This window comes from Penaeus monodon, chromosome 8 (assembly GCF_015228065.2).
Source record: "Penaeus monodon isolate SGIC_2016 chromosome 8, NSTDA_Pmon_1, whole genome shotgun sequence".
In the NCBI taxonomy this organism is placed as follows: domain Eukaryota; kingdom Metazoa; phylum Arthropoda; class Malacostraca; order Decapoda; family Penaeidae; genus Penaeus; species Penaeus monodon.
Genome location: NC_051393.1, coordinates 49,010,605 through 49,025,604, shown reverse-complemented (window position 1 = coordinate 49,025,604; position 15,000 = coordinate 49,010,605). Strand labels below are relative to the sequence as shown.

The 15,000-nt window shown below is 35.7% G+C and overlaps 2 protein-coding genes across 13 annotated transcripts in view; one reads left to right on the top strand and one right to left on the bottom strand.

Annotated features, from left to right (window-relative positions):
* LOC119576406 (serine-rich adhesin for platelets-like) overlaps positions 1 to 5,610 on the top strand; it is a 6,174-nt gene extending 564 nt beyond the window's left edge. The window contains exons 2-5 of the mRNA XM_037924097.1: positions 133 to 192; positions 2,185 to 3,713; positions 4,105 to 4,938; positions 5,383 to 5,610. Of these exons, the coding sequence (XP_037780025.1) occupies positions 2,205 to 3,713; positions 4,105 to 4,938; positions 5,383 to 5,547 (2,508 nt within the window). The 5' untranslated portion in view covers positions 133 to 192; positions 2,185 to 2,204 and the 3' untranslated portion in view covers positions 5,548 to 5,610. The remainder of the gene's footprint in view (positions 1 to 132; positions 193 to 2,184; positions 3,714 to 4,104; positions 4,939 to 5,382) is intronic.
* A 2,822-nt stretch (positions 5,611 to 8,432) lies between these two features.
* Positions 8,433 to 15,000, bottom strand: part of LOC119576404 (neurofilament heavy polypeptide-like) — an 80,976-nt gene continuing 74,408 nt past the window's right edge. For 9 of the 12 annotated variants that reach the window (XM_037924088.1, XM_037924084.1, XM_037924087.1 and 6 more), the window contains 4 exons: positions 13,272 to 13,430; positions 12,887 to 12,892; positions 10,683 to 10,769; positions 8,433 to 10,531 (listed from right to left, as the gene is read on the bottom strand). In XM_037924088.1, coding sequence (XP_037780016.1) covers positions 10,313 to 10,531; positions 10,683 to 10,769; positions 12,887 to 12,892; positions 13,272 to 13,430 — 471 coding nt within the window. In that variant the 3' untranslated portion in view covers positions 8,433 to 10,312. The remainder of the gene's footprint in view (positions 10,532 to 10,682; positions 10,770 to 12,886; positions 12,893 to 13,271; positions 13,431 to 15,000) is intronic. The other 3 variants (XM_037924092.1, XM_037924085.1, XM_037924089.1) reach the window with 1 other exon arrangement.

The following is a 15,000-nucleotide window of genomic DNA, read 5'->3' as shown; positions in this document are numbered from 1 at the left end:
TAAAAAAATTATCCAAAACCACAAGTTCTCGTGTTTATTTATTTGTAAAAATTGATCGCTTTTTTGTGGCTTAATTTAGCTTTTTTTTCTTCTTTTTACTTAGTTACTTATAAATGACTTTGTATTTTGCAGGAAGGCGAAGGAGAAACGTTTTATCCTGAGAAAACAGCAACAGGAAGTGCCTGCTTGCTGGTTAGTGACGAAATTCTGAATTATATATTATTCTCTCAATTAATTTCTTATCTTTCGTTTATTATACTTTTTATTAAGAACTCGTATCTGTTTTCGTTTCCTTATCGCTCTGTGTCAAATTTTAATTATACGGAGAAGAGGAAATTGCGGGACTTATTAACGCGCAATGTCAATATCTCCTTATAACATTCACTGAGTAAGTCACAAAGCTTACATCGAAGGTAATCTTGGTTCTGCTGACCATTAGAGGTATGAAAGATGATAAATATATCACACAAACTCTAATTATGATGTAAAATAGTGACATAGTTCTTAAACCTTGGACCGCATCCATCTGAGATAAAGTCCCGCGGTAATTTTTCGGAATACTTTTGCTTAACCGATTAAGACGATATTGGTATTGATGGATTCCTCTCAACTTCTACTATCCAAATATATTGAAATTATGCTGTAGACTATCCAAATATATTGAAATTATGCCATAGACTATCCAAATATATTGAAATTATGCCGTAGACTATCCAAATATATTGAAATTATGCCGTCAACCCCCCCCCCCCCCCGTCAACAAAAATCTTGGCCCTAATAACAGGGAAGGGCATGAAAGGTAACAGGGAATTTGTGGGGAAGAAATTAATAAAATGCACAGAATCAGTCACTATAGCGTGTAATACAGGGTCTGTCCCCTATGCAACTCCTCTCCTGTGGGGCTGCCACCCCCCAGCCCCCCCAATGAAAGACAAAGAATCCTCCACATGTTCACAACAGGGTAGAGTATGACTGGCGAGATTACCAGTCCTGCATTCTCCATGGTCTTCATGCCTTCGGTGCTTAAGCAAAGACCAACATACCTATGCTGCTTATATTCAATGAATTAAAGCTGGCTCATTCAATGGAGATCACTAGCGTAGTTCTGCAAGCTATAACCTACCAAAAAATACATGATAGAGGTTTTTTATTTTTTCCTTGAAGCACGGAGGCTATGGTAAGCACTTTAGTCACTGAGTGGATCTTTGAGGAGAGATTTTAGCTTCACATTCTGCAGATTGTTACAGTGTGTTTTCTCAAGGCATTACCTTAGTTTTTCTCTATCCCCACAGTCCTTGTTTAAAGATATACCAATGATGATAATATTGATAAAGAAAGGTAATACAAGCGGTAAAATTAACAAAGACAGAGAGGACATAAGAAATTTGAATATAATTATTATTCCTTCATTGTTGCTATGAGTTGTCTGATCACATGGAAGTCAACCAATTGCAAATCTAGATTTTTAGGCCCATAAGCAAAAACACAACAAATTTCATCCTGTTATATATAAAATGTTGAAACATTAGGTAACCCATTGTAATCCATAACCTATAGTACTGCCATTCTCTACAACCTGTAAGGCTATTACATGTATACTGCCATATCTATACTATGAAACATTAGTCTAGAAATTGTTAATATTCTGTCTGTTCACCTGTTTTGGGTTATTCTTTGATATGAATCTTTCCTACTCTTGTTTTGGGTTATTCTTTGATATGAATCTTTCCTACTCTTGTTAAGATAGTTAGCAAATTATTTCTTCACTGGTATTCGTTGTCATAGTAAATTGTTTTGTTTCTTTTGTCATGTCTTTATTATGTCAGAGTAGTTAGGTCACATTAAGTAATTGACTGATTTAGATCTCTCTCTCTCTCTCTCTCTCTCTCTCTCTCTCTCTCTCTCTCTCTCTCTCTCTCTCTCTCCTTTATTTTTTATTTTCTTATCTTTGTGTATTTTCTCTTTTCTTTTCTTTTCTTCCTTCTCTCTCTCTCTCTCTCTCTCTCTCTCTCTCTCTCTCTCTCTCTCTCTCTCTCTCTCTCTCTCTCTCTCTCTCTCTCTCTCATTTCTTTTCTATCCCTCCCCTCCCCCTCCATCTTTCTCTCTGTATTATTCACATTCATATTTCATTTGACTTTCTCTTTTTGCAAGTCAAGTAAGTCTAAGTTTTGCTTATATTTGCAGACACCCTGCTGGCAACTATTATGAGCAACAATCCCAATAGCAATCAGAAGTCACAAGCCTTGGCACCCGGCAGTATTCTAACCGTCAACACAACTCGCACTCGGGGGACCAAGTTTTTGCTGAACCAGATGCTCCTTGAAAAGCAACAGAAGGAGCAGCACAATAGCCAGGCCACGCCCCCAGGCACGAGGATATCAACCCCAGTCTACGCTTGCAGTCCAGTAACGCGGTTCATCAAAATTGTGCCACCTGTCAATCCCCCAGAGAATTGTAACATTGTCTTACCCAAGAAGAAGAAGAGGAAGAAAGCCATCACACTCACTCAACACCTCGTGGAGATTGATCCAGTGCAGAACAGGGAAGACCCGGAGAAGGATCCCGTGCATAGCAAAGAACCACTGGTGGAGGAGGTCGTAGAAAAGGAGAATTCAGAAGAGCTCAACAATTCCCTTTTGTTACCATTTGGCCGGAGAAAAAAGAGGAAGAGGAAACGCAAGAAGAAAGATTGCGCCCTGGAGTCACCCACAGGGGATGAAGCCAATGAAGTCAACATGGATGAATCTAGAGATATTATAGCAGTAGACATGGAGGTAGAAGAAGGAGAGGATGCTCCTGAGGAGCACACAGAGAACATAAGAGTGCCCCTACACTATGAATCCAAAGACACAAAAGGGAAAAACAAAAGTACAAAAAATATTCTCCAAAGGCAAATCCCTCATAACATACCTACTAATAAATCACATTCCTCCCATAGTCCTAAGAATATTACACCTAGTCTCCCACAGCCTTCCACAACTAAGGCTGTGCCTCTCACTCAGGTTGACTCTAGTTTGAGCTCCCAGAATTCCTCCGAAATACAATCCACCTCATCCCCGAGCAGCATAGTCTTGTCTTCGGACACCCCACCCCCTGAGGTCACAAAAGGAAGCAGCAGTACCTCAGAGTTATCCACCGGTACTCAAACACAAGCCATTTTCCAGAACAAAGAATATCAAGGGCATGGCTCAGCGCGGAAGAGAGATACTGATGTTCCCTCACTTCCAAGTCCTGAGGTCTTGGTGTATTGTTCTGGTAGTGAGTCAGATAACCCTGAACACGGGTCATCAGTAAAAACCTCTAAACATATTCCAGAAAGAAAAAGAACTGTCACAAGAAAGGAGAGCAAGAAATCTCAGTCACCTAAAAGAAGAAAAGAAGCTACAAATGATGCAGCGCAGAATGTGATAACTGTAAATATAGACGAGTCCTCACCTGAGGAACAGCATCAAAAAGATTTAGCATCACTGAATACTAAGTCAGTAGTACCTGTAGACAAAAATACACTTACAAGAAAAATAACCACCAGTCAGGCCAGAACAGCAGTAGACACAAACACACCCAAGATGAAACCAGAGTCGAGTGTGTGGAAGGCAACCAGATCAGCTCTAACCACTCCATCACAGATGTCTCAGCCTTTTCCCGAGATATCTCCTTGCAGTGAAGCAGAATCCTCTCCACTTCTGCCTGCATCTCAGAACAGTGCCTTCCAGGTAAACCTATCTCTGGGATTTATTGAGCAGTTGCAGTTGAGTAAATGTAATATGGAGTGTAACATTACTTCTCAGTGAGCTAATATCTAACACTGTCTGAGGATTACCTAGCCTTGGATGAGGTTCATTTTTGTTGTTTAGTAAAACTACTTTATTGGCAGATTGTTAGTTAAGTATCAAGAGCTTTCATAACTTTCAGTTACCCTGTACCACTAGAGTTTCTATAAATGTGTAAAGTCAATATGGTTCCTCAATTTTATTTTGAGTTATTTTTGACTTCCTCATTTTTAAAAAATGGTATACTATGTTAATAGTACTTGCTTCACATTGTAATTGTAAAGGATTAAAAGAAATAATGATTGAAAACAAGTGATATCTTTTTCTTTTACAGACACCAAGAACTAGAGGAAAATTAACCAAACTCAGCCTAAGTCAGAGGAAGAAGATTCCCGATATTTTGTCACAGGCTAGTGGAAGCCCAGCTCTAGCTAAGGTCAAAAGAAAACTTGATCGCCCTACACCACTTAATGTCTCAGAAGGTTTCATGCCATCTTGCTCCCCTGAATCAGAAAGTAGTGAGGTTGGCCAATCTGTTGGAAGTAAAAAGTTACGAGTCAGATTCTGGGAAAAAGATGATGATGATGAAGACGTGTGCGTGCTGAAGTTACATGCTGAGCCTCCTGCAGTAGATGATGTGTCTTCCATGTCTCTTTTAGGAACAATCCCAGAAACCAGCCATGATATGAGCACTGTTGCAACAACCACAGTTCCCCAGATTTTCCAGCCTAGGTATACATCTACACAGATAGAAAGACAAAAGAAGAAAATTGCCCAAGAAGCTCATAAAGGGGAAGAGACAGTTAAAGTGAAAGAAACACATCCTCGCAACATCATACCTGAAACGTCCGAGTCGTCAGAACAGGCAAGCTCCTCCTCATCACTCACAGAAATGCCTAAGATAAGTCCTGACATGAAAAAGAGCAAGAAGGAGGAACCCAGGAACATCAGGCTCAGGTCTGCCTCCATAAAAGAAAGAGCTAGTGCCAAGGAGACAGCAGAAAAGAAAGGCACTGAGAGTGCATGTCTCGAGGGAGATTCCCAGAGCAAGAACTCGTCCGAGTCCTCTGAGCTCTCCCGAACCTCTGAGAATCCATCAACAGATTCCTCGGCCAGCACAGAGATGCTCCGTCCTGTTGGCAAGACATGCCTGCAGAGCATTGTTTATGTGAGTTTGTAATTTCTTTATAAGCATTCAGGTATATTGTGTATACTGAACATTGCCCTAGATATCACCATTTTGTTTTTACATCTTGAGAAAAAATTAACAAGTAAAATTAAACCAGACTTGCAAACAGTCCAGTTTTCATGTACCCCTGTACGGGATAGAGGAAATAATGTTGAATCTATGCTACTTTTATCAGGGGCATAAACAAATTCACTCTCTCTTTCTTGCTTTCTCTTTCTCTCTCTTTCTCTCTCTCTCTCTCTCTCTCTCTCTCTCTCTCTCTCTCTCTCTCTCTCTCTCTCTCTCTCTCTCTCTCTCTCTCTCTCTCTCTCTCTCTCTCTCTCTCTCTCTCTCTCTCTCTCTCTCTCTCTCTCTCTCTCTCTCTCTCTCTCTCTCTCCATTGAAGACACATGCATTCTAAAAGCACATCTTCTGCAAATTTAGGTTCTGCAGACACACTTCGGAGGTACACTGACGGAGAGCTTCAACGTGTTACATCGAAATAGCTTCAACCTGCTCACATCAATTATGGAGCTTCAGTCCTTGCATCCTGAGGTGGAGGACGCTCTCTATGGGGATGAGGAAGAGGAAGAGGAAGATTTGAACTGAGGACGTGAAGTTGGGTATTGAGTTATGCTGTTATGAAAAGTGCAATTAAAAGAGCACTCCTAATTTCTTGGCATTTTTATTTTGACACGTTTGAGACTTTACTGAAGTTTTGGATATTTTTGTCTCTGTATTTGTTTTGAAATATAAAATATTGCTTTGTTAAATTTGTGAAATATAATTGTTAGTGAATAAATTCGTGGAATATGTATTAGTAAATTATGAAAGATGAAAAGAAAGAAATCAGATCAGCAGAAAGAGATGATTAGCATAATGTAAATGTACTTTACATTGAGATTATTTATCTTAGACTATGATATTATATTGTGTAATGATTTTCAGTGGTACATACAGTCAAAAGGAAATTATTGAGATGTTATGATATTTGTAAATTTATTGCAGTGATATTAGTGATTTCAAAAGTAGAAAACAGGCGTTGAAAATGTTTTATAGAGCAAGCATTTCATAATTAAGTTTCATATCATTATGCATATTTTTACCAATACACTCACACCTACCTTCCTTCTACATTCCTTCCCTGTAAATGTTACTCTCTCTTGTTTCACTGACATTTATTTATTTTCATTTCTTTCTGCCTTCAAGTTTTATTTATATTGTATTTACATGCTGGCATGTAAGAAAATGTATTTAGTTTTTGTTTACATTTTCTGAACAGGACAGACATCATTCTTCTTCACATAGCCAGTGATATAGAATTCAAAAGCTCAAAAGACACCATTAATATCATATGGTTTGTATAAAGAAAGAGTAAATTAGGTTATTTGCAGCATCACAATCAATAGATCATTTTTATTTTAGCAATTAGTGAGTCTGAATGCTTTTGGTGGCTGGTATCACAAAAGTCATATTGGTCCTTGATTTAAATAATTGCCTTAAGGAACACTACAGCTTTTAAACCCAATGTTTCTGGGGATGTGTGATGTCTCCCCCCCCCCCATGTGTGCATATATGGTGTGTGTGTGTGTGTGTGTGTGTGTGTGTGTGTGCGTGCGTGTGTGTATGCGTGCGTGCGTGCCTGCGTGCATGTGTGCGTGCGTGCGTGTGTTTGTGTGTGTGTGTGTGTGTGTGTGTGTGTGTGTGTGTGTGTGTGTGTGTGTGTGTGTGTGTGTGTGTGTGTGTGTGTGTGTGTGTGTGTGTGTGTGAGAGTGAAGTGTATTTACACATGATGGCACCAATGACTTATATAACCAACCTGATTTCCCATCCTTAAAATCAAGGTAAAGGGTAAACAGGGGAGATAGGAAGGACTAGTAACTCTCCTTGGTGAGTAAGTACTTGTCGAGCCATCTGTGCGTAACCACAATTAAATAAACTGAACTCACAACAGCCATGGCATCCTGAATGGCAATGGGTTAAGAATGAACTGAACATAGTGAACTAAATTATGGTAATTTTCTTGATTTGGTGTTGGAGTGAAGTTTTGCAAGTTCCTTGGTTTTGGATGAAGGTGTATCCAAGGTGAGGGAAGTATTTGTGCTATATTGTATTAAATCAGACTTCGTTTTCTAAAGACTCAAATTATGAATTCTTATAGCTTTTTTTTTTTTTCTCTCTCTCTCTCCTTTTTCTTTGATTTTATGAAGAGAGTGAATAACTCACTATTGATATCAAGCCGTGTTTACATATATTTGTGTTTGTCTTCCTAACACTGGATTTTATATTTGTTACTGATATATAATAATTTAGTGGGTATATACTGTCCAGATAATTTATTCTTATTATGCATTGTATTGTAACATTGCTCTTATGTTGTTGCTATTGGTTGTCATTTTTTTGTGTATTAAAGATCATATTTTTTCCCATTACTATTTTTTTTTCTAAATTATTTACTAATTTATTAACTTATTTTCATAAGTTTTCCTATTCCATGCACTGTTAAGTCTTGTGTCTCATATCTTATATCTCTTGTTATGGTTTGTTTGTTGGTTGTTATTCATCCATGTATACTTTCTTTTTCCACCTAAAATAATGCTTTTCTTTTTTGACTTCGGCCTTGTGGCACTACCAAATATCTTGGTTAATTTCTCTATGCAATTTCTGCACTTGTCTGCAATTATCAGTCATGTGAATTATTGTTTTTATTACTATGAGGATGAAATATTAATCATCATAGTCATATTTTTTTATGATTACATGTATAGTTATAATATACCATTAATGTTGTTATTGATTTATTAATATTTGGTTGCCGTTTATATATATATATATATATATATATATATATATATATATATATATATATATATATATATATATATATATATATATATATATATATTATATAATTTTTTTTTTTTGTGTGTGTGTGTGTGTGTGTGTGTGTGTGTGTGTGTGTGTGTGTGTGTGTGCGGCGGCGTGCGTGCGTGCGAGCGAGCGAGCGAGCGAGCGTGTGTGTGTGTGTGTGTGTGTGTGTGTTGTGTGTGTGTGTGTGTGTGTGTGTGTGTGTGTGTGTGTGTGTGTGTGTGTTTGTGAGTGTGTGTGTGTGTGTGTGTGTGTGTGTGTGTGTGTGTGCGTGTGCGTGTGCGTGTGTGCACACGCTTCTTTAATTCAGTAATGCACAAACTGAATTACTTAAGTACATAATTTATTAATGTAAATAACAATGCAAATCAGATTGGATATATTTTTGTAAATTGTTGGTGGATATCATATTTTGTAATTACCCTTATACAGAGAGATTAACAGAATTCTAAATAAACTTATTATGCAGTAGTCCATGGCTATGCAAGTTATCTACTATTTTATTGACATTCTCCAATTCATAAACTGTACCCATATACAAACAATTCTTCATATTAATGTTTGTGGTCAGGAAAAACAAAACCACAATGCCGTGTAGAAATACAGGGATATTCACATCTTCCACATTTCGTATTAGTTTTATTGCAAAATTCCATTTACATACAAAGCCTATTAATATCTGAAAGTTATGTCAGTTTCAGAACATTAATGAAGACAAGTGAAGGAACATTTTCACCATCACTCATTCTTTGATGCTTCTTGTTCAGTGAGTCTTCACCATCTATATTATTATTATTTCTACTTTTCACTGTACAAAATCATTTCAGATTTTAGAAAAGAAGTGCAATATTGTTACTACATATTTGACACCACTTTCTCATCATTTAACCAATGGCTATAGTAAGACTTGAACAACCCTCACTCCTTATCTAAGCTACATAGATCTTGCCCTAAGGAACCCTAGGGCATGTTATGACTGACAAGACAGCCCATTGATGCCTCAGGTGACCATTCCCTCAATGGAACCGAAGGGAAAGAAATGAGGTCTTAACACACTCTATTCCAGGTGTCTGGTTTAACACACATGGCAGAGGGTGATGGCAGCATTGAGACAAAAAACCATCTGTTTTTATTTTATTTTATTTTTTTATGAAACTCTTTTGTCTCTCTTAATATACCATATAATTATACCTAAAGATGAACACTTGAGATCCTGTTATTTTAACAGAGTCAAAAGTGCTGTGCTGGCTTATCAAGGAACCTTTTAAAGTATGTTATTTTTTGTTTAAATTTACACAGCAAAGTTGTTTCTCCCCTTTCATCTCTTTATCCATGTAACTTACAACTACATGTATTAGGATGACCATATATTAGTTTATGTATCACAGACAGCAGAGTCCTATTCTCATATCAATTTGCTGGTCAGCAGTATGCCTAGAAAACAACATATTTTATCAAATAATTCCAAAACACCACATAGATTTATAAGGGGAATAACATATATTTGGGACGGATATTTTAAAAAGCACAACAGAAGTGTTGGGCAAAAAAATTGTCACTTCTATGTTTTCAATGGGCTAGTGTTTCAGAATAACCTTACATAACAAACTGTCAGTCACAGAGTATCATTCTTTTTCCATTGTTTCATCCTTATCCATTTGGACCTCCTGAGTAAAACTTTTATTAAAACAAAGAAAGAAAATGGGGGAAATTTCTTCTTCTACCATTTGACTGCAACTTTAAAAAGCACTTAAGAGAGATTTTATGTTGTTAAGACTTAAAACAAGGAATGCACCAGCCTCGGTTACTCATGCCTCAACCTCAGGTCATGATAATGGAATGACGTTCCTAATCTAAACAAATAAACATTCTTTCCATCCTGAGTGTGGAAAGGTAACATATATGACATCTGAGCATCATTTACACAACTACACTCAATAGTCTCATCACATTCATATAGTTTAATAATGTTGACATTATAGGTCTCGGAATTATATAAATGCCTGTCACAGGGAAAAGCTTTGCTCTACATATTAACCAGGTTAAAGATGCAGTTACTTCAAAATACAGCAGTTAAAAGCAAGGTATATATAGCACTTATACAATGAAACTTTTCTTCTCCAATTTTGTGCTGTTTTGCGCACTTATACTTTTGATCAAACTGACCCTCCATTATATGTATAATCACATCAAACCTCTACCTATGAGATACATCACACAACTGCATGAATAACTATATGAATTTAGTAAGTAGGTCAATTCTGAATCCTATAACTCATCACATTCATCTCTTTCCTTCCTTCTGATTATCCTACAGCTGTACATGTGTTTGGGAAATGAATATCAAATTTAATTCCTACTGCAATATAGGATCAACAGCATCAGATGAAGGCATGATAATTATTACCTTTTGTATGCCACATATTACTTGAATCATATTCAGAAAGTAAACGGTAAAAAAATGAGTAAATGTTTTAAAATGCCGCACCAAACCACAAGCTTAAGTCTACCTCCTCCGACCTCCAGCAGGCTTATTACTCTGAATAGATGCACATTTGGGGATGTGTCTATCTGCCACTCCCTCGGAAAACTTTCTTCCGCAGTGAGGGCATTGTACATAGTCTGACGTGTCCATTGGTGGCGCTTCATATCCCTTTATACCTTTTGCTGCTCTTACTGTGGCAATGAAGTCTTCGTGTTTCTTACGCCAATCTGCTTTCTTGGGCTGTGCCAAAACAGAGAAGAAAAATATATACAGAATGTTTGTGTATACATAAAAGCTTGCCAACAGATGCAAAATGACGTATTACATCCAGCAACTTTAATGCAGATCAAATCAATAACTAAAACACCAAAAAGAGACAAAAAAAGATTACCTGCTGCAGTTCTTTAAGGTGAGCTCCTCGTTTCACATACTTCTCTGCTTCGGTTCCTTTTGTCCTCATCTTAACAGGATCAAATACCTGATAGGACAAAAAAAGAAAAGCCTGTTACTCATACCTTCTTCTATATAAATGCCCCATAACAGCATGGCCTCTGACCTAACTATAAACTAATATTTGCTATAAACTAAAGAACATGAGAAAGCCACAAAGATAAGGGGAGGGTATTGTTATGAAAAAGAGGGAGAGGGAAAGGAATTTAAGAAATCTATTCCCTCTGAAAACTAAAAATATAAACTTTCTATGAAAAAGGCTTCCTCACTAAAGTTTTTTTGGTGTGTGTGTGTGTGTGTGTGTGTGTGTGTGTGTGTGTGTGTGTGTGTGTGTGTGTGTGTGTGTGTGTGTGTGTGTGTGTGTGTGTGTGTGTGTGTGTGTCTGTGTGTGTGTGTGTGTTGTGTGTATCTGTGTGTGTGTGTGTGTATCTGTGTGTGTGTATCTGTGTGTGTGTATCTGTGTGTGTGTGTCTGTGTGTGTGTCTGTGTGTGTTTGTGTGTGTGTGTGTCTGTCTCTCTGTCTATGTATTATGTACAAAAGAGCATCTGTATAACTGTATGTGTGTGTTGAAACAAAGGTAAAAAATTTAAAGAAAATAACATTAGCAATATGATGTCCTTGTCCCATATGACATGTAATTCACAACATGCCGTGCTACTTCTTTGTAACTGTCTTTTTATGTAGTGCTTGATATTACAGTATAAAATTAACCAATCCAACTGCCTTATTTCTTTTTCTTTTCTCTTTTTTTTATAACAAATTTTACAGTATTAAGTATGTTGTTTTTTAACTGTATTCATGCTGACAAATGTAGAAAAGGTATGAATGAGAATGAATAACTTCACAATACAAGAGATGTATTTGACCAGATTAAATTATATCTTTGTTATGTATTTCTGACAAAGATATAATCGAAACCAGTTAAATACATCTCTTATATTGTGAAGATATTCACTCTCATTCAAACCTTTTCTACATGTTTTTGTTGCCAAGAAATAACCATGAAGAAGTTTTTTATTTTTTATTTTATTTTCTATTTTTCTTCTTCAATAAAATTTAAGAAACATTTGATTGCAGGATTACAAATATATGAAAAATAACTATACTATTACTTATGAAATCAGAATTCATATGTCCATTGGATACTTGCTTACATACCATAATGCATTTTTCATCTATTACAAATATTAGATGTATTTCTCTTTTTATAAGAAAAGACACAATAATAAAAAAGAAGAAAAACAAGAAAACTTTCTGATCATGTATATAACAAACCACAAGAAATTCAACCAAGGCCATAAACACCATTCACTGAAATAAACGCTGGTACTATTTAGTACTTTGAAGATATTGTCTCAAGTGTTGCATGACAGACACTCTGATATTTTGCAGTCACACCATAAAATGATGACAACATTATTTTAGCATGCAAGAAAACGTTGAAACACGATGCAAACGTAAAGCCCTTTACAAACCTTATCCTGTTCCATTCATGAAAATATAAAGTAAGGCATAAAATAGCATACATTCTCACAGTTTTACCAGCACCAAGAGATAGAGGGACAACTAACTATTGCTACAGTGTAATAAGCCTTAAAAGGGTGCTGGGGCTATTGATTTTTTTTTTTCCTTGTATTATATAAATTCTCAATCTTCTCCTCTAACTTCTCTCTTTTCAGAGGCAAAGGTATTACCTTTTGCTAAATTCATTTAATTTTGTACTGAAGTGAGTCTCTATTCAATCATGTGAGCCAATCATGCATAATTATCTTTTATATATATCATATATAAAAAGGTAACATGTAAAAGAAAATAACATCTTTCAGTAGCATTATAAATACCATATTGATTTACAATTCACATTTATAGTATAACTAATAAAAGACTTTTCTGCATTTTGACAAAGAAACGATATCAATACCAACAATAATATAGAGCATAATCCTGGACTTTGCTTTTTTTAATCTTTTCGCATTTCATTAAACTTCAATAGCTGGTTGCATTCATTACCAATATCATACTTATTGTTGAAACCCATAAAATGCCATGTTTAAATATAGATTTTGAAGGCTAGTTTTTCCCTTGTCTATCATGCTGGGAAAAAAAATATTGAAACAAGGTGCTAAAATAAACCTATTACGAACCTTATTCTGCTTCGTTCATGAAAAAACAAAATAAGATAACATTACTCTCTGCATTTTTTTCTTGACACTGCTTTACCTAACTTATGAAATTCACATATTATATCATGACAATAATAGTAAAGAAAATCAATAGTGGTTGAAAATATTTTTCACATCAGTGAATTCTAAAAAAAAGAAAAGAAAAAGAAAAAAAAATTATATATATATATATATATATATATATATATATATATATATATATATGGATACAAAAATTTACTTCAGATTACTCTAGTTCACCTTTAGTTCTTCCTCTAAGGAAGAACAACTAAGAAATAAATTATAACACAAGAAGGCATATATCATGAACATACAGACGCTCATCTGCAAAGGGAATGACTCTCACCTTCCTCTTCTTTGCCTTGGCTTGGGTTTTGGAGCATATGGACTCGTGTTTCTCCAACCTATCTGGAGCAAAGTTCCGACCACAGATCTTGCAGCCAGCCAAACCAGGCGGAACAGAGGCAGTTACCTTACTTCTCGGCGTTGTTGCCTGTGACGCAGCCTGGGGGCGTGGGAAGGGATTGTTAGTATCTCGGCATCCACATTTTACTCTGTCTATCCGAACGAATGCGACAACTCTGTCTAGAACACTGATATCTCACTTTATACAATTTTCGATTATCATAATAGTTATATATGAATGAATGCTATATCAACACTCTTAATACTCTTGATACAGTTAATATCTGAGGATTAACTATGACTGAGATTTATTGAAAAGTTATATCAATAGACAGTTACTTCAGAAATATTTACAATCTATAGAAATGATTTGCCCTCTGTTTTATCTATCATCAAATATGTTTTATCTATCACCAAATATGCATCATAGGGAAAGATTACAACAATAATAATATACTGTATTTATACAACATGCCTAATATCTAAAGGATAACGAGAGTTAATTGTGAAATACTGTTAATATCTCAATATCAGTTTTTACTTTCACGTGTGCAATATCCATGCAACATTTATATACCTTAAGAAAAGAAAAACATTCTCTGAATTTCTTAAAAGGAATTTTCCATTGATCAGTAGAATCTATGAAGATAGTCAAAAGGAAAGATCATTTTCATAGCAGTTATCACATACATAACAGGTCCTATATAGTATATGTATGCTTTTTAGCAATTCTACATTTCTGCATTGTGGTTGAAGGCTTTTGCAAATAAATATTTCACAAATGCTAAATAATATCTGCAAATCAAGTTTACATGTGAGACTGACTATATACAGTACAATATATACAATAATATCAAAAGCATAAAAAGCATATTATATCATTTATTAGAATAGTAATACATGTTTTTTTCATATGTGTGCATCAGCTTTTGTGTGTGTGTTTTGTGTGTGTGTGTGTGTGTGTGTGTGTGTGTGTGTGTGTGTGTGTGTGTGTGTGTGTGTGTGTGTGTGTGTGTGTGTGTGTGTGTGTGTGTGTGTGTGTCTGTATGTGTGTGTGTGTCTGTATGTGTGTGTGTGTCTGTATGTGTGTGTGTGTCTGTATGTGTATGTGTGTCTGTATGTGTATGTGTCTGAATGTGTATGTGTCTCTGTATGTCTGTCTGTATGTTTATGTGTCTCTATATGTGTATGTGTCTTTTTGTGTGTATGTCTGTATGCATGTATGTCTCTGTAGTTATACTTTCTGTCACCATTATGCTACAATGAACGCATTAAATACAAAAATAATATATACACATTAATTTTGTAATTAAACTGTAACATGCAATAAGGTGTCTTGAATTACCATAACTTCACCATGCTTCAATACGTATAACAGTTATGTAATGTTACATGCTTTCATAATGATACATATAAGTAAAATGAGTGCTTTGTACATCAATGACTATGAAACAAGTTTGCACATCAACTGGCTACAGACATCTCAAAATATAAATATGACATCTATTTACCTCCTCCTCCTCCTCCTCTGTTTCCTGACTTACCCACTAAATCAGAGAATATGAATTATTAAAATGAGATCTCAAAATATTTTTTTTTTTACTTTTTACCAGTGTATAATGATCACTTACTGTGAACTTTTTTTTTAATCTTTGCCACTGGATAATCCT